We start from the raw sequence: 19,474 nt of genomic DNA, 5'->3' as shown, positions 1-19,474 counted from the left end.
CAGAAATGCACATTTTGGCACCCCAGTCTCAAAGCACTAATAAAGAAAACCTAGGCAGGACATAACTAGCTGTATTTCTCTGTGAAAAACATCCATTTTGCTCTGCTATTCTCTTGGGTGCAATGAATGCTAAATGTTTGTGCTGTACATTAATTATAACCAGAAAATGTGGCCTTTTGGTGCTGCTGTTTTGGTGTGAACTGTCCAGAAAATATTTAAATGCTAGTCAGTAATTTCACAGCTTTGTAAGACTCATAAATATCAAATGTAGGACTCTCTCACTGGCCAAAGAACTGAGTTAATTAGCCTGAAACAAAGCAGCTCCAGGGGGAAATAAAGTGCCAGCACAAACAGCATGTGGCTAGCAGCAACACTCCCTGGGGCTCTCTGTGGCCTCAGCAGTCAGCAGCGAGGAAAGCAGTGGTAGAACAACACAGGACATTGCACTTTAGCTGGAAACAAGGCAAGACATTGCAGTTCAAACTGGAAACAAGACAGATGTAATTCTTTTCCTGGAGAGAGCCAAGAAATGGCTGAATCTGAAAACAGCTCTTATTAGAGACACTCTTCAGTGGGTAGATAGTGGTTTGATTTGCAGCTTCTGTAAAGGAGATCTCTGTGAATCCCTTGCCCTCGGTTTCTAACAGTCACAGCCTGAATCTGTATGCGCAGAGGCTCCATGTGCTGTGCCAAGCTTTGCAGTCAGATTTCCAGTCATATTTCACCACAGTAAAGGGCAGGGAGGGAGGGGGAGGGTTAAACAGCCTGATCACTTTGGACAGTATCACTTTTTGGCGTGGCTATATTCCATGGGAGCAATGAAATATATTGGAGTCTTTGTTGGGTTTTCATTAAAAGTGATACTGTCATCTGTCTCAACCATGAGGCACCAATGTGTGGAGAAAACAAATGGAGGAAACAAAAAAAGAATGGAGGGATGAGCATTCATACAAGCAAAATAGCAGTAGCAGGATCACTAGGGATGTTAAAGGAAAGTAAATGCTTAGATGAACGGTTTTAAACTGCATTACTGGTTAATTCATCAGTTAAAACATATTTAATTGTATAGCTGCTTTGATATTAAATTGCTTTCTATTAAGTTTTTAAAGTATCGATGTTATTAGCAATAGCAGTTACAGCTTAGCTCTGTCATGCTTATCTTTACTCTTAGCCATCTTTCATACAAACTGCACTGTATCATTTGTCAAGAAAAAAAATAAAATCTTACTTTTTTCGGAAGTCATATCAACCTGGAAGAGAAAAACAGAGGGAAATTTAAAAAGTTCAAATATAATTGACATACAGAAGTCACTAGTGAAGGCAAAGCTAATAGGTGTATGGAGACTCACAGATTCAGGGACTTAAACGGAACCAAGAATGAGTTTAAAATAACAACAAAAGTGAGACTTAAATTATTTCGTATCTCTAACAACAGAAAAATGGTTACTTTGCTATAGTTATGGTCAATGGTGGATGCAAAACAGTGCAATGTATTTTCCTTAAACGCAGTGTGGAGGGCCCAGGCTTCTGCATTTCTGGCTATTTTAAAGTTTAAGGGTTGGAATGGACCTTACAGATGATCTAGTCCCAATTTTGGTGCATTGTGCTTCATTATTTCTTCCTGTCTAAAGCAAAATACTCCACTATGGCTACCTGAAGGCACGTGGTCCATCTGGAAGACAACCACTGTGCTTTGCACATTGTGTTTCACTGTCCACATTCATTCTGAGAGCATGGCTTGCATTTTTGCCCCTGCAGTTGGTGCACAAACAGCAGAACTGCTGCTGCCCAAGGCAAGGACCAGGGCTGGGTGCCACTAATAGCTATCGACACCTCCAAATGGAAGCAGCGATGGCCACTCTTTGATTTTTCAGTGTATTTGGGTCCAGAACGAAAAAAATCACACAAATATACTGTTGCTCAAAAGAAAACATAGTCCTTGCTAAAAAGACCCACAACATTAAACAAAATCCAATGTCAGGCTGAAAATTTAAGAGGCAAATTTCTGAGGTTGCCTTGTAACTTGAATTTAGTTCAGTTCTGCTAGCACAATCTTTTGTCCACACAAGCACATGCTGTGTAAATTTGGCTATGCAAAGTTAGAAACAGCATTGAACATTTAATTTCCTATACAAACTTGTGGTGGGGGAAGGAGGACTGGGAGGAATGCAAATGAGCTGTGCAGTACTGCTGATGCAAGGTATGGTGTGTGTTAAAATCCCTGAGCCTTTTAGTGAGTACTGAAAAGGTTTCACTTGTTTGAAATATTCTTCATAAAGTTAAATGCAATATATTCACTAGATTCCAAAAGTGAACCTGTGCAAGAGCCTTTCAGTGCACTGCTCTTGGCTGTGTTTGTGGCACTGAGCTGAGGATCCACGTGCCTGTTCCACTACAGATTTCTCTGCTGAGTTATGTCTGTCACTTGGGTTTGAGTAGTGTGTGTAGGCAAGAACATGTTGAGTTAGCAACGTTACCTCTTCTGGTTCTTGATCTGAATCTGATTCCTTTCAGTTCCAAAATGCCGTGCAGGAAGAGAAGGGGAAAACAGAGCAGGCAAAATGCAAATTTTTTTAGAAGACATGAAGAAAAAGAAATTTCTGACAACATTTAACAGAAAAGAAGAAAATGCAGCATGTTTCTGCAATTGATTCCTTACGTCAAAAAGCAACAAAACTAAACTCTGCTTGAAACACAGAAAACAAATCACAAACAGAAAAGTTGCTTCTGGAGGTAGACTTCTACTGCTCCTTATTTGTACCAAAACTTTAAATACATACCTGCTTTTTTTCACCCAAAATTAGCATGAGTAAATACTTAAAATACTTCAGAACATTACCCATTTAAAGGTAAAATATGTTGAGCTGTGCTACTTTAAAATGATCCAAAAGTGCTATATAAAGATTATATTACATTCTAGAAGTGCTGAGAAAAAATGAACAGCAGCAGGGGCAACAGCCTCATACACCCCTAAAAGGTAGGCAGCTCCTAATCTGACCAGGAGAGGGAAAAATCTGTGTTTTCACAGAATAAACTGACTCTTTCTAAGGAAACAAGTGCCCTATATCTGATCTTGCTTAAAGAGTAATTGAAGGCACTCCCACTCATCCCTTTTGAGTCCCTCAAAAAATATCTGGTGACATGCTCAAACACTAACATCGGGAGTACCAATCCCAAGACACTCAAAGCCCTTGGGTGAAATTTATTCCCCTTGAAAAATCCCTGACCACAAAGCTTTAACCATGTTTTACCCTCCTCCTTGATTCTTGCCTGCACTGTAATGCTGATCATGATAATTCCACAGTACCTTTGTGTAAATGGGCAAAGTGATGTTTAAGTTACATATGGCTTGGTGAACGAGGCCTCTTGTAGACTTTGGCTCCTTCATGAACGATAATCTCCCACAGGGCTCCTGAGTGCTGTCTCGCACCTGGCAGAGCAAACACAGACATTTCAGCTCTTCGCCGGCTCTTTTGCTGCATCATCTACTTGTGCCTCTCAAAACTATTTAGAGGAGAGGTTAAAAGAGGGAGAAAAAGTCCAGCTACGCAAAAATAACGTTTTCTCTTTTTTTCCCTCCTGCTGTTTGTAAAGGTACATATGGGTGTATTTGTGTATTGGAAAATCCAGCATGGAGGAAAATATGCAAAGTCAAAGGTAGGCGGTAGCATAAAGCTGTTAATGAAAAGAAACTTACAAAATATTGCTGGAAAGGAGGGAGGAACTTTACAATTTGTCTACAAATTTAATACAGCGAGGGAATGGGTGGATCTTCTCTACTTTTTACGAGGTTTCTTTCATAAGACATTTCTCTGTTTTATGTAATGGTAACAGGATGTCCAGGTGAAAGGAAAAGCTTGTGGGAGGTTTGCAGTGCCCTCTAATCTCCCTCTCCAGAAGAGAAGGTGCTGGTGGCTTGGTGCTTGCAGCCCTCCATGGCCACAGCAGTCACTGGCTCTACAGCTAGGCCTAAAGTATTTGTTAATCTTGGAGAAACAGAAGATTTTTGGTTTGATTTTTGTTCAACAAACTTTTCTACTCACCAAAAAGTGATAAAAAAGGATAAAATTAGGTTGGGAATTTAGCTAAATGAATAATTTCCTTTTCCCTTTGTTCACAAAAATACAGTGAAACAAAAGCTTGAAACACCCAAGAAGGAGCCATTAACATTACCTTAACGAACAGAGGAAGTCTGTTCTCTTTGAAGGCAAAGAAACTGAATATATGGTGCTGCCCACTCTTTGTAAGGGGCACCAAATTGCCAAAGCAGTCAACATAGATGGGTTTTCCTTCTAATACCTGTGGGAAAGGGAAAAGAAGTTGAGCAGTAATTCATCCCTGTGAGGTGGTTAGGATTTCTTCTTAAACATGATGCTATTCTGGGTTCAGTCAACCTCTGGAATTGCTAGAGCTTGTCAGCATTTACAAGATTTGTTGTGTACAGTGACCTAAAGTGTGTGGAAACACTTCAGAGTACTGAATTCCAAATGGAATAGATTGATAACTTAATAGCAACAGCATGGCACCGTAAATGGCAAAATGAGTATTCAGTGACATGAATCCGGGTGAATTCTTAATCTACATTTTAATTTGGTTTTTTTATTGGCTCTAATTTTAGAATCCTTTGCTAACTTGGCCTTATCATCACAGTCCAAGGAGTATTTTCTTCAGCAATCAAATCCAAAGTCAAAGACAGTGTTTACCAGTAGAATCTATTGATTTCAGCTTGATTTGTAAAGGTCTAGAGCTTTTGAAAGTCAGGCCTTGAGTAAACACCTCTCTGAAATCCCTGTGTCTTCAGGTTGCTCTTGTTATGGCTTCTCCAGATGTTTAAATATCAGATCAACAGTTCTGGAGATGTTCCCTTCAAACTGCCAATGCATTAATGTCTCACCCTTCTTCCCCAGAAATCCAGCCTTGCCATTCAGTTTGATAAACCCATATTTTATCTCTGCACCAGAAATGCCTGTCAGAGCTCCAGGAACAGCAAGGATACATTTCTCAAGGTGGGATTCTCATGAAAAAGAGACTGAACTAAGCAGAAGAATATGCTATGCATGTAAGTTAAGGCATTTCCCATTTGTCATCCCTTCTGAGGAAGCTGACAGAGCCAGAAAAACTGCATTTTGCAGGCAGTTTGCTGAATTCCACATAGGAAAATTTTTGCCTGTTCAGCAACAGATTTAATTCAATTTTAGCTTTGTAAAGCACAGTATTAACTGCCAGTTTAACTCCTTGGTATGCAAAGGTGCTGACAAAGAGATTCACAAAGGCCTTTCTGGTTTAATGGAGTTACTGGCGGTTGGGATTTACCTGTCCTTTTCGGCTCTATCTCCCCTGAGCCCTCTGGATTGAGAGTTTAGCAATTTCCCACTAGGAATAGGGTTTCTTCACTACTTTTCCCTCACATCTGACAAAGTTCCCATCTTACCGTGATGGCTGGTACTGCACCATGACAGTACTTGTTGGCACTATTACTTTTCAGTACTTGTGGCAGATAGAAGGCAGAAAATATACACTAAAAAAGACACTAGAAGATGGAGAAAACTTTAAGAGTCTTGCACAGTACCTCTACATCCCTGCTTCGGGCAACTTCAGCAAAATTCTCTTGTTGCTCCAGGGTTTTATCCACCTTGTCGTCCGTCATGCAGAAGCACCTTAACCGCGCCTCGATGGGATCGTGGGATTTGGCAAACACCACAAATTTGGCCATGTAAGGGACACAGATAATCTCTCTGTACACTTGGGAAGCAAAAGCAACAGATTCTTGTGTCTGTCGACAGTCTATCAACCAAAATCTGGAAAACAGAATGAAGAGTTGTGTGAGCAGCACAGAAAAGTTTAAGGAAGGAAGCTTTATGTTTCCCCATCGTGGCAGCATTAGCTGATAACCACAGCATTTGTGTATGGGAAGAATAGAGTATAAAAAAAAGCAGCTGAGCTTGGGTTTTTGTCTGCTATCCTACTTAGAGGTTAGCAGGACATTTTTTACATACAATATCAAAACCTGAGGGTGAATGCAAATGATTTGTGCACTGTGTAGTGCTGCAAAATCAGAAAAGATTCCTATGTGAATTTAGCCACCAAGCATTTCCCAAGGAGTAACACATACTGCCTTCCTTCCCAGCTATCCCTTCAACTTCTCTGCAGAGCTGATGACACTTCCTTTAAACAAACCCCACTGTGTGGGTGGACAGCATGCTCGGGTTTCACACCCGTGGGATGGAGATGGAAGTCATGAGAGGTCAGAGCCAGCTCCAAAGCTGATGTAAGCTCCAGGGGGTTTATTCCTTACTGTGGATTACATGGCATTGTAACCCCCAAAGCACACCTCTGAGTGTGACTGCTCTGGGCTTACTCATCTGCAGCTGAATAATAGCCAATTTCCCGCTGTGCTGATCTTTAAGAACAGTTAACTAACATCCTGGTCAGAAAACCAGGCTGATGACATTCCAAAGAGAGAAATCCTGTTTGGTACAGAAAGGCTCTGCACACTGATACTTTCCTTTTGCTGCGTGGGAGAACTGTGCTGTGCAGGACTCAGACTGGAGAGGCTACATCCTCTGAGAAGCCACCAGATGCTCAAGTGATTTGCTGCCATACACCAGGGGCTAGAAAGCTCAAACAGATCCTAAAGCTTTTAAAAGCTGCAGCTCAGGAAATGGAAAACAAACAGCTATGCCTCAAAGTCTGCACTGTAATTCACATGACAAACGTATCTCTTTCCCAAGCTCATTTTGGACACAGTTAGGCTTACGAATGGGAAATCTGTTGTCCATCATTTAACCAGATTTAACTAGACATGAAGAAATTACTGAGAATAGCAAACAGTCAGGAACCAGCTGATTCTCAGCAAGGCACAAGGGCAGAGGCACTTTTAGACCAGGGCATGAGTGGAGAAATTCAGGTTAGCTTGCCCTTTTGCAAAGAAGTTAATTCTCTGACTGGAAATACATGAAAAATCCCATTTTCTAACCTTGCCAGCATTTAGAATGATGTTTGGGGCCAAGCAGACAGTTGCACATTCCTAAAACATTCACAAAAAGAAGAGGTAGAACCCATTAAAATCTCTAATTGGACTTTACCTGTATCACAGAACATCAGCAGAACCAAGGCCAGGCTGGATGAAGCCTTGAGCAATCTGCTCTGGTGGGAGGTGTCCCTGCCCAGGGCAGGGGGTTGGGACTAGATGATCTTTCAGGTCCATCCCAACCCCTTAACATTTGATGATTCTATGATTAGCAATAGCAATCAATTTTCAGGTCACCCTCAGGATTAGGAAAGATCCACTCATTACTGATATGGATTATAGATCCATATAGTGTCACCCTCATTCTGGCTGTGTAGTCCTGCTGGGGATGTCACACTTGTAGGCACTTGACCTCTCACATTCTGCACCTAGTGTCCACATGTGCTTCTTGAATTCACCTTGACCTTCTACCTTTACACGTGGCTGCAGGTAGCAGCTGAGAGCTAGAGGCACTGTGAGATCCTCTCGTGGTCACTGCTGCTGTGAACCAAAAAGCTGAACCAAAAAGGAATGTACAGCAGCAAAGCATCCAAATTAATGGGGGGAAAAGCCCTTTCTGAGCTGAAAGAGTATAATAAAAATGCACTTCATTTTGCCTAATGTTAGAGTAGAGGTTGGAGTGCAAAAGCTGATCCTATTTTAACACTGAATACATCATTTCAGTAAACAACAAACCTAACCTAATACTAATAACTTCCCTGGATGCTGAATACTTGCACTGAATTCATGGATTTCATGGGCAAATCAGCCAAGAATTTTTTTTAAACTGTTTGCTAGACCTAAACTGAATACTTTCCAGGTCATGGACTGTACCTCCTGTTAGAGAGTAGGAGATTTTTTTGTGCATTTCTGTGACATAAATCATGGCCAGGACACAAACTAAAGTATATATACATATCTATAACTATTTTTTACATGAAATTCTGTTTTCAGACCAGCAGTGGCTGAATCTCATCACAAGAACAGGTGGTTGGGAGAGCTGCTTCTAGATCCCAGTTTGGTACACCTACAGGCCCTTTCTGCATGGTAGGATATTCTGGAAGTAACATCATTTATAAGCTGTATAATGAGCTACCCAAACAAGGGATTTCTGTTTCCATGGGGATTTGCGTAGTAAGAAATATCTCTGTTCCTTCTACTATATAAACCAAAAGAGTTTAAAGGAAACAGTTGTGGAAAAAGAGATATGCACTTGAAAGTGTCTCTGGAAAGCTCATGTTTGTTGTGTAGGTACCTGGCAGACACATTTGTTGTGAAGGAAACACATTCATTAACAAATGTCAGTGGTGTTGTCCCAGTGATGTCTTCCCATTGGGCAGGGGTGGTTCCTCCTGAAATGAGAGGTTGAAAACACAACTAACACCAAGCAAATCTGCAACTGTTTTGTTTCTATGAAATATTTTACATTCTTCTGAGTTTTGAGGTGCTATGAAACCAGCAATAATCCCAGACAGGTCTTCTCCTGGGTGTACATTATTCCACTAATGCTATAGCAGAAACCATTAATCGATGGATGTACCCTGAGAAAACCAAGTGGCCAAATCATTTTCAACTGCTGAGTCCTGTAGCACATGATTAAATTAATGAAATACGTGCCACTCATTTCTGCCTCTCAAGTGCAACTGAATGAGGCACTAGTCATTTTGGATTTATAGCAACTACCAAGGGTTAACCCCTAACAATTTCCTCCTAAGCACACTGCAATACTGAGTCTGTACTACACTTGTACGCTGCTCCTCAAGAAACAAACTGTAAAGAAAATGCAAAAAACCCCACCAAACCCTAAGTCTGTGATTAGATTACACATCTCTTGTTAGTCTAAACAACAAATGTTATTTCTACTATTAAGTAATTGTTTGGAAAGTAGTTTATTTTTACAGCTTCTCATCCCAGTCAGGTTTTCACTAAGCTTCCCACGTGTGGAATCAGCTTAACGTTTTCAGCCCATAAGGCCTGACAGCTTCAAGATCCACACAAGAAGCTCTGAGATTGGCATCCTACCTGTTATGCTGCATAGTAACCTCAGGGTGGGTGTGTCGCCTCCATAGCCGTTCATGATGCCGTCGCTGGAGGCCTTGGGGACAGGAATCGTCATGGTGATGGGTTTATGGAACTTCCTCCTCCTGGGCTCCAGGGTGACTATGGGGCTGAAGGTAGCCTTGTTGCCTAAAATCTTCTTTGTAAGTTCAGTGTGCATAGGTTGAGCCTTTGCCAAGCAACAGAAAATAACAGAAGAGTTACTTGGAAACAATTTGGGGAGTATGTAAAGAACTGAGCCCGGATATTGCCACAAAATCCTTCAGTTGTCAGACTAAATGGTAGTCTAAAATGGCAGTCTAGTTTCATGGGTTTTCCCACAAAAATCTGCAGAGGAACTGACTACCAGTGAGAAGGAGAGACCTCCTTTTCCCAACTTTCCCACACCTTCCTCCTCTTCCTATCTCCTTTCTCGGTGCTTGTCAGACCTTTCCAGCATTATTTTAATTCATTTAACCAGTAGCAAATAATGCCCTCATCAGGTTTTTTTCCCCCTTAGAACAAGATCTGAGTTGTTTCAGTGTGCTCTTCAGTTAATCCCAGGGGATTTCAACAAGCAGTTTCCTGACCAAGGTTAAGCTGAGGATAAGTGCAGCAGGACAGGGTGGAGACAAGGGAAAGACTTCTCACTCTTTCAGGAGTGAATTCTTAGGCTGGTTCCTTCACACTGAGAACATCTGACCTAATGATTGCAGCACTTTGCACTTCTCTGATGCCTTTCATAGGAAGTGTTTAAGATAAACGGTTCTAGGAGCTACACTAATATCATAATCATCGCCAAAATTAGGTGCTTTTCCCAAGACCATATAGGAATCAACCAGGATTGACAGAAACCTGAATTAACTGGAAAATCCAAAGCTTTACCACTAGGTTTTGATTTTTGCATGGATATTTTTATTACTACTTTTACGGGAAGCATTGGAGAAAACAAGCAAGAGGAGAAGCTGAAGATGCTGCTCTCCATGCAAAGGAGGGGATTTCACACTAAAGAACCTATGATGTTTTCACTGTACCTGGAGGCCAACACGAATCCGTTTGGTGAGAGCCCCCTCTGGGAAGACTGCCTGCACTTGTGGGACCACCGTGCTGCTCAGCACCCCTCCCTCAGGACCAATGAGGTTGCTGTCCTGCTTGATCCGAGATACCACTGCGAAGTACTGAGGGAAATCCCTGGTGATGATGCGGCAGATCCGTTTCTTCTCAAGCTCCTCTGGAGTGTCCAGTACTAAGACCAAGAGAGGAGATGGTCAGAAGACAAGAGTTTTGTAGAAACCATACAGCAAACTTCAAAATGCATCATGATTTTCACAGTGTGACTGCAAGTTACACAAAGTATTGTGTCTGGAGGGGGAAAGGAAACAGAGAGACAGAACAAATAACTGAAGGGAGCTGAAGACAGCAAACAGAACATGTTGACATCTCCAAAATCAGCAGCCAAACAAGCAAAGGGATTGGTTTGAGCCCCTGTTTACTTCACATATTTACAATGTACTGGAGCAGCACCAAGGAAATGAAACTCCAAGTATCAAAGTATGAGTTCAGCTTTAATTCTCTGAGTTGGGTTGTTTACCTTGTTTGGGATTTTGTTTCTGGTAAAAATATCCATCAAAATTAATAACAAATTCTGCAGCTCCCTAGACAGCCCAAGGCCATTCTGTTCTTTCAGAAAGCAAGAGTACCCATGACTGACATTTCCTCCCACACGTGGAGCTGCTTGGAAAGGATCAGGATGATAATTGTCTTGTTTTGGAAAGATGTTTGCTAGGGAAGCTTTGTGTTTAACACAATGAAAAGGAGCAGCAGAAAACACAAGTCTAGCATCTACTGTCAACTTCGTGATGGGAGGTTTGGTTTAGTCCCACCCCTTGGAAGTCAGCACCAGTACACAGTGCGGCTGCTGGCTCCTTTATGGAGAATCACAGAATTTAAGGGTTGGAATGGACCTTACAGATCATCTAGTCCCAACCCCCTGCCCTGGGGATGGACACCTCCTCACTAGATCAGGTTGCTCAAGGCCTCATCCAGCCTGGCCTTGAACACCGCCAGGGCAGAGGAAGCCACCACGTCCCTGGGCAACCTGTGCCAGTGTCTCATCACTTTTAGAGTAAAAAACTTTTTTCTAATACCCAACCTAGACTTTCGCTCCTTCGGTTTGAACCCATTACCCTTTGTCCTATCACTGCAGTTCCTAACACAGAGTCCCTCTCTGGCTCCTTGTAGGCCCTTCAGATATTGAAAAGTTGCTCTGAGGTCTCCATGCAGTCCTCTCCAGGCTGAACAGCCCGAACTCTCTCAGCCTGTCCTTGTAGGGGAGATGCTCCAGTCCTCTTTGCAACTTTGTGGCATCCTCTGGACTTGCTCCAACAGTTCCATGTCCTTCTTATGTTGAGGACACCAGAACTGTGTGCAGTATTCCAGGTGGGTCTCATGAGAGCAGAGTAGAGGGGAAGAATCACCTCTTTTGATCTGTTAGCCACATTCCAAAGGTGATTATGCTCCAGCATGGCTCAAAATGATGTCTCTGGAGAATGTAGTGCCACAGAATCACAGGTGGAGCAAAGGTGAGGTGCTAAACAGAAGGACTGGTAAAAATATTACCCCCAGGTAGAGGATAAAATCCAAAGTGCCAGTGGATACCTTCATCCATGCCATTGAGGATTTCGTTGAGCTCGTCCTCAGTGTATTCACAGAAGTGCTCCTTCCAGCTGTCCCCGTTCTCACTGCGCAGGATCACCAGCTCCCGCTCCTTGCCACGCAGGGCAGCGAAGTGGGGGATCTCCACAATCACAGGCCTGGCACAGCAACACAGCGCATTAAATGCACACGGGAGAGAGGAAGAGACAGGATTAACAGCAACTCTATTCAGTCTGCCACAAAGTGACCTGGAATTCTACCTATTTGGCAGGAATACTTTGGCAGAATCCTAAACTAATAGGCCACTAACACGTACTAGGTTTTTACAGGGACCCAGTGAGTGCTGAGGGACAGATGAACAAGTGCATTCACCTCTTTCCACAGTGTGAATGAGATTTGGTAAGATAATTGTGCTTATCTGGAAATTTGGTGATTGTTTTGCAAATCCATCAAAAACTCATGCTGGTTTTAGTTGTCACTACTGTCTGGGTTAACCTGTGCAACTTCATTTCAAAGAGAATCTACTGTAATGTATAGGAATAGTGGGACAAATTCTGATCTCCTTTATACAGTGCAAATCAGAATAATTTCATTGCAATCCGTGGGTGATTGTGTCCAATTCTACTGCTTTGTGATTCTACATATTCCAATGAATTTATTCCTGATTTACACCCTGGGATTGACACAGGAGGTCTGAGGAGATCATCTGGGTTTCTACTGCAGTATAGGAGATAAGAATTTGCCTCCTTGACTTACAAGCAGATGTCAATATATGTATCAGCGTATGTGTCCATATATATACACACACATATACAACACATATGTGTACATATAATATATCCATAGTTAGATATACATATACATACATACTCTTAGGAATAAGAGAGAAGATATAAAGATATTTGCATGTACACTTCTCTAATTAGAGGACTCACACAGGTTGCCATGTACAAAGTAAATGCCATGTGTTCTATCACACTGGTGGTATCCAACATGTAACTTATTCATTGATCAGTCCTTGATAAAAAAAAAAATCTTAAATTTTACAGTAGATTCCTTTTTTTTTTTTTGGTCCCAATCCAGGTTGCTTTGCTACAGACATCAAGCACATAACTAGGAAGATTTCATGCCAAAACAAAAATGAAGGCCACAGTACTTGAAGAAAAAAGATACAAACATACCACCAAAACAAAACCACATACCACAAAGGTTGAAAAATGGTCCACTAAGGGTTAAAGTGTACAAAATCTCAAATGATAGAAAGGGACAGTATCATGGGCATAATGACATAAAAAAATCATATTGCAGAAGGAGGAGAAGAATGGGGAGGTCAGCATCCATCAATTTGTTTCAAGTCTCTCCTACCCAAGGAATTTGGTCCCAGGAGGCCCCAGCTGAAGGATTCGGCTGACCAAGCTTTCTCCCTCATTAAGTGGGGGAGGAGCCGTAGGCAGATGAAGTTTACTGAGTACATCCAAAGCAGCAGTGAAAGAAAGAACATAAATAAACTTTATGTATTTTTTGTGCCAGAACGCCAGTGCCACTGTCTGGTGCACAGAGTGGAATTAGGCTGTACACTGAATAAGGTTCTGTCCTAGCCATGACAATTTGGTGACCAAAATTGGTTCTCTTAATTGAGGATCTTTTCTGGCTCGTAGGGGTTTGGGCCATCAAGTCAATGGGAACAGAATCTGGACCTTAGAATGCACCTCTGCAAACAGCACAGCGATTTCCTCATTTCACTGCCAGCACAACATCTGGAAAAACACTCTCAGGAAGGACACAACGATCTGAGAATGAATAAACTAGGCTACATCCTGGGCTTGCAGGGGACACATTCTTACCAGGTAGAGGAACCATTAGAAAGAAAATGGGAAACATACTTAAGAGCCATTTGTGTGTGACAGAGATAATGGGAAGACTGAATGTGACAGCACAGTATTTCTTCTGTTCTTTAGATTTCTTTCTGCTTCTCTTTACAAGTGAGACGTGAAAAGGATAAGTGGTAGCACTAATGAAGATAGTGGCTCTGATCACTTGCCTGTTACAGCAAGATTTTAAAACAACTGAGTTGTTTCCAAGTGGATTTAAACTACTGCTGTTTACAGAGTCATTTTTCCACAGTTTCTGAGTGAAGAGAAGGGATTCCTTCAATCATCCACTTTTGGATGCCACAGTTGATAGGGAGGATAGTTGGTAAAACAAATTTTAAGAAGTGCAGATAACTGCTGCTCTTGGCTGAAAATTTCTAAAACAAGCTCAGCAGCAGACACGAACCCAATCTTTCTACAGGTTATGCAGCATTGGACAGAAGAAACAGCCAAAAAAATCTCAGGGTTGTCCTATTGCTTAATTTAGCAATTCCAACCCCAGAAAAACCAAGGGCACTGTGCTTCCCTGATAGGCCAAATTACTGATAACACAAGTCTCCAAAATCACCCTCTGTACCTTGTGTTGTGTCAGGTTTCTCATTTGGGGTTAGATCAGTGCTGTGCTATAGACTTTTTTTAGATATAGTGTGAGCTGCCTTTTCTGGTTGCAAAAGACCCTTCTCCCACTCTAATACCACAACACCGAGTTGTTTATATCCAAGGAAGCACATTACCCTCAGTGCTAGCTAAAATACCTGTTTTGAAAGGAAAAAGGCATAAAAGCTTTGTGAATTGTTAACTGACAACTGATCTGTATCTCACCCAACTCTCTCTGTTACTGCATGTTACAAAGCTCTTGTTTGGTTCAAGTCTTGAAACAAGGAACCATTTCAGCGCAACTTGGAACCACGAAAACTAGGTTGAATGTTTTCCTTTAGGCCACATGGCCCTCCTTACCCAAGGAACTGAGCACCAGAAGGTCCCACTTCGATGAGGCGGCTGGCCAGCCCCTCGCCCTCCACCATGGGGGGCATGGTGGCCAGGCGGTGGCGTTTGACCAGGCGGCACGTCACGCGCGTGGGCGCTGTGCACTTGCGCGGAGGGATGATGATGCGCAGCCCGTTGTGCCTGCAGCCCCTCATGGCTCCCCCACGAGCATCCACCATGAAGCTAACCAGGAAGCTGGAAAACCAGGAGAAAACAATTAGGGACCAAAGGTGTCATGGGTTGTTGCGGGGGATGTGTTCCACGCACTATGTATGGCAACAGAGCTCTTGCTCAAGAGGTACAATTAGAAAAAGCCTTTCTCCCATGTGAAGCACCAAATCATTGAGTCATTAGACTGGCAACTGCTCCCTAGGAGTTCATCACAGAAAGTGTGATTTTACAGGGCTGCTGTTGGCAAAAGCACCAGCAGCCACTACTAACTGTGAGCACACGTGAATGTAGAGACAAAGTGCAATATCACTACTCTGCACCTGCAAGCAGCTGTAGTTCAAATTGGCACTCTAAGGACCTCACAGGCAAATACATCTTAGTGAAGAAAATTATTTGCAATTCAAAAATATAAAGCTAATTCTGATAGGGGATTTTTTTTCTTAGATTCCCAATACAATTTTCTGGCTACTTGGTGGCTTGAGGTTTTGGTTTTTTTAGATTCTCAAAATAATTTTCCAGTTATTTGATAAACTACAATTTCTAACAAAAATGAGTTTGGATTAAAAACAAAATTCATTCTGGAGTGTGTGGATACAATTTATACTCCAACAGTGGGTGATCACCTAGTTACGTACAAATCCACCACACCATTATTGTCTGAAGTCAGACTTTGGATTTTGGGGGGAGGACAATAGCTACAGTCACTGTACAAGGTTTATTTATAGAGTTTTGGTTTTCTCTGCTACTCTGCACAGCAACGCCATGTCTCACTGGAAAACTCAGAGCTGCAGAAAGCCACCCACAGGGAGCCCTCTTCTAGCACAAGCTAAATTATTCATTTCTTTTGCTTTAAAAGGGAGAAAAACATTTCATTTTGTTTGGAGCTTCTTTTGTGCTGAAGTTTTTGTAGTTCCACATAGACCCAACAGGTCGGTTTTGACAGATTGGGGACATTCTTGGGAAAGGTGTAGAACTACTTCCATTTTTTTTGGTATTTTATGACTTAGGATCATGCCTGATGTGGGATGGGGATGTCAGGTTGCTGGAAGTGAAAATAAGAGCAGATGAGACAGAACGGTGTCAGGCCTACTTCTAGCCACTAAAATAGAACCATCACATGGGGAGTCGCAGAAATGCAACTGAAGGACCTGCAATAGAGAAAAGCCCTTAAAACAGCAGTAACAAACACAGGGATTTTTCCACTGTCCCCTTGACCGTTCTGTGCAACAAACATTGCATCCATTCACTGTCCACACGGCTACAAGGAATTCCACATGCTGTAAGAAACACGACACTCGACACACCGTGCAAGTCAGAGAGATGGACGATGGGGAGGAGCCACAAGCGCCAGTCAGAAGCACACCATGCACCACGGATGCCAGTCTGTCTCACACATGCAGTCTCCTAGTCTACTGCCATTCAGATACCTCTATGGGCTTTGTTTAGTGTAAAACTCTGGGGAGTACAACCATTAGCTCATTCCTTAGAGGTTGGTGTTTCTGTGGTTTTAACAAGGGGGGAAAAAAAGAAAGTGAAAACATTTTACAGCTTCCATTGTCTGGGGATTAGTTGAGAGAAATGGGAGCTTCCTTCACAAAATACATTCTTTATACAGGTTAAAGCACAGATGAAAGAAGAGCTTAAGAGAGACTAAATGCTCAGTTGTTGCACTAATGCTCTGTGGCTTGCACTGCATTACCCTTTATGTGCATCAAGTGTTATCAAAGTGGTTCTGGGTGATGGTTCAGAGATTGGGTCGGAGCCTGGAGTGTGTGTGAGGCAGCTAGTGACACTGCTGGAAGAAGAGTTTCACGTTTTGAAGCTAATACGCTGAGCAACACAAACACTCCCCCAAAATCACCAGCAGCTAATGAGTGCTCTGACTGAATTAAATTAGCATTCACATTTTTCATTGTGTAAGCTGTCAGGAACAAAACCTGTAGGATTTAATTTTTCTCATTATTGACATAATACCCAAGATTGTATACTTTAACAACGGGATCACCTTCTTTTACTGCCCAACACTGAAATACGAGTGCTAGGTCACTTGTATTATGTCTTCCTTAGCTTATCTCCCCACGTGCTCAGCAATGCCGAAGAAGAATACATAGACATGACAGAGGCTCCAAACCAAACAATCTCCCTTCTGACCACAATATTGGGTTCTTTTACTATGGCTGCAACTCTTCCTTTCAGTTTTGGCTTACTGAATGTGCCTGGTGGGTCAGAGTAAGGTCTGTTGGTGACCTATCACAAGGTCTATTAGTCTTCTCCCGCTGAAACCAACTATTGCTCCAAAGAATAAAAACAACAGGCAGAGGTAAGTCTCATTGGAAGGTGGACACAAAGGTAACAATGATTAGGATTAAAACAGTAGGATATTGTTATTATTCACTGCAAAACCAGCTGTTTCTACCATAAAGAAGATCTAATGCAGTTATTAATTCAGACAGGCATGGAATAGTGTGAGGAGAGTGTAGAAAGGCCAATGCCAATTATCACAATAACTGTGGAGGAGCCAGTTCACAAATCAGCAATATACCACTATGAATCTATTGTCCTTTTCCACCAAAACTTCCTGCTTATTTTCCAGCTTTTTGCCATATTCATTTTTTCATTCCCTTATTTAAACCAATTTCTTTTCATCTCTTAGAGGTTTTGATCAGCACATTTCACATAAGTTTAGCTATCCCAGAGAGTGAAGCAAATAACATGTAACAAAGCATTTTCTGGAGCACAGTATCCTCTGTTTCTGCCGATTTGCTACGTAATAGGGAATTTGGATGGTGCCATTACTGGCCCAGGACTGGAAAAGCTCTTCCCTTTTGAAGGGCTCTCTCAATAACAGATAACTCACCCAAACTAATGCATGCTTTCTGAAATGTGTGTTTAGACAGTGAAACAAATTGCATGACTAATATAAAGGAAATGTAAAACTAATTACTCTGTTGCCCATGCGCACATACGTTATTTTTCTTCTCCTTGATGTTTCTTTTAGCAGATGTTAAGTGACAAGAGTGAGATAGGAAGAGATTGCACTCAACAAACAAAACTAGCAGGGATAATTGGCAGATGAAGCCATCACTCTGGGAAGTGGTACCTTTTCCCAATAAACTCCCATGGTCAGAAGGAAATTAGTGCATAATACTACTGTGTGAATATCCCTAACATCATATACACTCCCTGAGGCTAAGCAGGAAATTCAGAGCCTACTCCATGTTCCAGCTCCACAGGGCACTACTACAAGCACTATCATCCACCTACATACAGAGAATGAAAGGAGAGGAATCATTACAGAGAAACACAAATGGCTGTGAAGAGTTCAAGAGAGGGGAAAAAAAGAGTGAAAATAAGGGTTAATAAAAGGGATTAAAGGAACTTGAACTTATATTTCAATTAAGCGATGACTCAAAGTCAAAGCAGATTAGGGGTTACAGCTGCAGTCACAATTGGCTTGTCAAGGGTGACTAGGGCAACAAGGATATGATCCTTCTCAGTACTGAGATAGCCTTTAAGTAAGTTTGATTTCCAGTTTTAAAGGTTCTGTTAGAAATGAAGCACGACACAAACATGTGGCCCTGACAGTCCTGCAAATTGGATCGATACTGAACTTGCCTGAGACTTAGCAAGGTGGAAGTGCAATATAATAGCCAAATCAATGCAACAAATCAAGTTTGGGGAAATCATCACCTTCTCTCTTTGAAAGAAAATGAAGGGGAAATTAGAACTATTTTTCTAAAGAAAAAGATAAAGAACAAAAGCAATTCTCCTATAGGAATCAGTTGCAGACTGCAGGAGAGTCTATACCTGCTCCTGTTAAACACACAGCAGTTAGCTCAAGCATCATCATCCATTCTCCTCTAATTTAGCCATACTTACTCATCAATTTGAGAGGCCACTGAATTCTCTTTGATTTTTAGATCAATTAAAACCTACATATTTGGCATATAAAAGGTAACTACATCAAACAACATTGGCTACAGTGTGCTTGTGGTTGAGCACATACACAAAAGGCCCCTAAAGTTTCAGGCTGTTTCCATGCCTTCTACAGAGAGCAAATGGGTTTTCTAACGGCTTCACTTGATCAAAACACAGATATTATATGGGCAAAAAGTTGGAGTGTATTTTCATGAAGTATTTATATTTCAGATCTGAGCCTGAGTTATTTATTCCCTTCGCTGATTTTACCTGCATAGAATTAACTACTAGTTCTACTCTCTCTCCTCCTTTGAAAGATAACAGCAGGATGAACAAAGAAACTAAAAACCAGTGTGTCAGTGCCGTGGGGGTGAAGGAAGACACTTGTTGTGTGCTTTGTGAGGAGTCCCTGTGCTGGAAGGAGCTTTGCGGAGAGGCAGAGCTTCGGGTGGCTGCGGACACAAGCGTGTAGGCACTCAAACTCATTCTGCAGAGTCGCTGAGGAGCCATGCAAACCCAGCAGGGCAGGGAAGGGGCTTTCTAGGACAGGCAACAGCTGTTTGAACACACAGCACCCAAAGAGGCAAAATCTACACCACCACTCTCATACAGTCGGGTCAGGAAGGGTTCCTGCGTCAGACTAGCCGGGCAGGCACACATGCGCTCGTCGGGCAGCAGGGAACAAAGAGCTCCAACCAGAGCACATCCACTGCAGACACAGCTAACAACTCCTCGGTGTACATTGTCTTAATTTAGGGAAGAAACTGGGAAACAAGGAGATAGCAGCATTCAGTGTTAGTCGCAGTGTGAGGAAGCAGAGACAAAC

The 19,474-nt window shown here is 42.1% G+C and overlaps 1 protein-coding gene across 1 annotated transcript in view; it reads right to left on the bottom strand.

The window, feature by feature from the left end:
• Nucleotides 1–19,474, bottom strand: part of ANK2 (ankyrin 2, neuronal) — a gene marked incomplete at its 5' end in the record, with an annotated part of 80,422 nt that overhangs the window by 19,669 nt on the left and 41,279 nt on the right. Inside the window, 10 exon segments of the mRNA XM_009069439.1 lie at nucleotides 1,229–1,250; nucleotides 2,478–2,507; nucleotides 3,308–3,430; nucleotides 4,174–4,299; nucleotides 5,570–5,798; nucleotides 8,265–8,361; nucleotides 9,032–9,236; nucleotides 10,081–10,292; nucleotides 11,705–11,859; nucleotides 14,530–14,754. Coding sequence (XP_009067687.1) covers nucleotides 1,229–1,250; nucleotides 2,478–2,507; nucleotides 3,308–3,430; nucleotides 4,174–4,299; nucleotides 5,570–5,798; nucleotides 8,265–8,361; nucleotides 9,032–9,236; nucleotides 10,081–10,292; nucleotides 11,705–11,859; nucleotides 14,530–14,754 — 1,424 coding nt within the window.

This window comes from Acanthisitta chloris, unplaced genomic scaffold (genome assembly GCF_000695815.1).
Source record: "Acanthisitta chloris isolate BGI_N310 unplaced genomic scaffold, ASM69581v1 scaffold40362, whole genome shotgun sequence".
Classification (NCBI taxonomy): Eukaryota; Metazoa; Chordata; class Aves; order Passeriformes; family Acanthisittidae; genus Acanthisitta; species Acanthisitta chloris.
The sequence above is the reverse complement of the archived record's forward strand: the minus strand, read 5'-3'. Positions and strand labels throughout refer to the sequence as shown.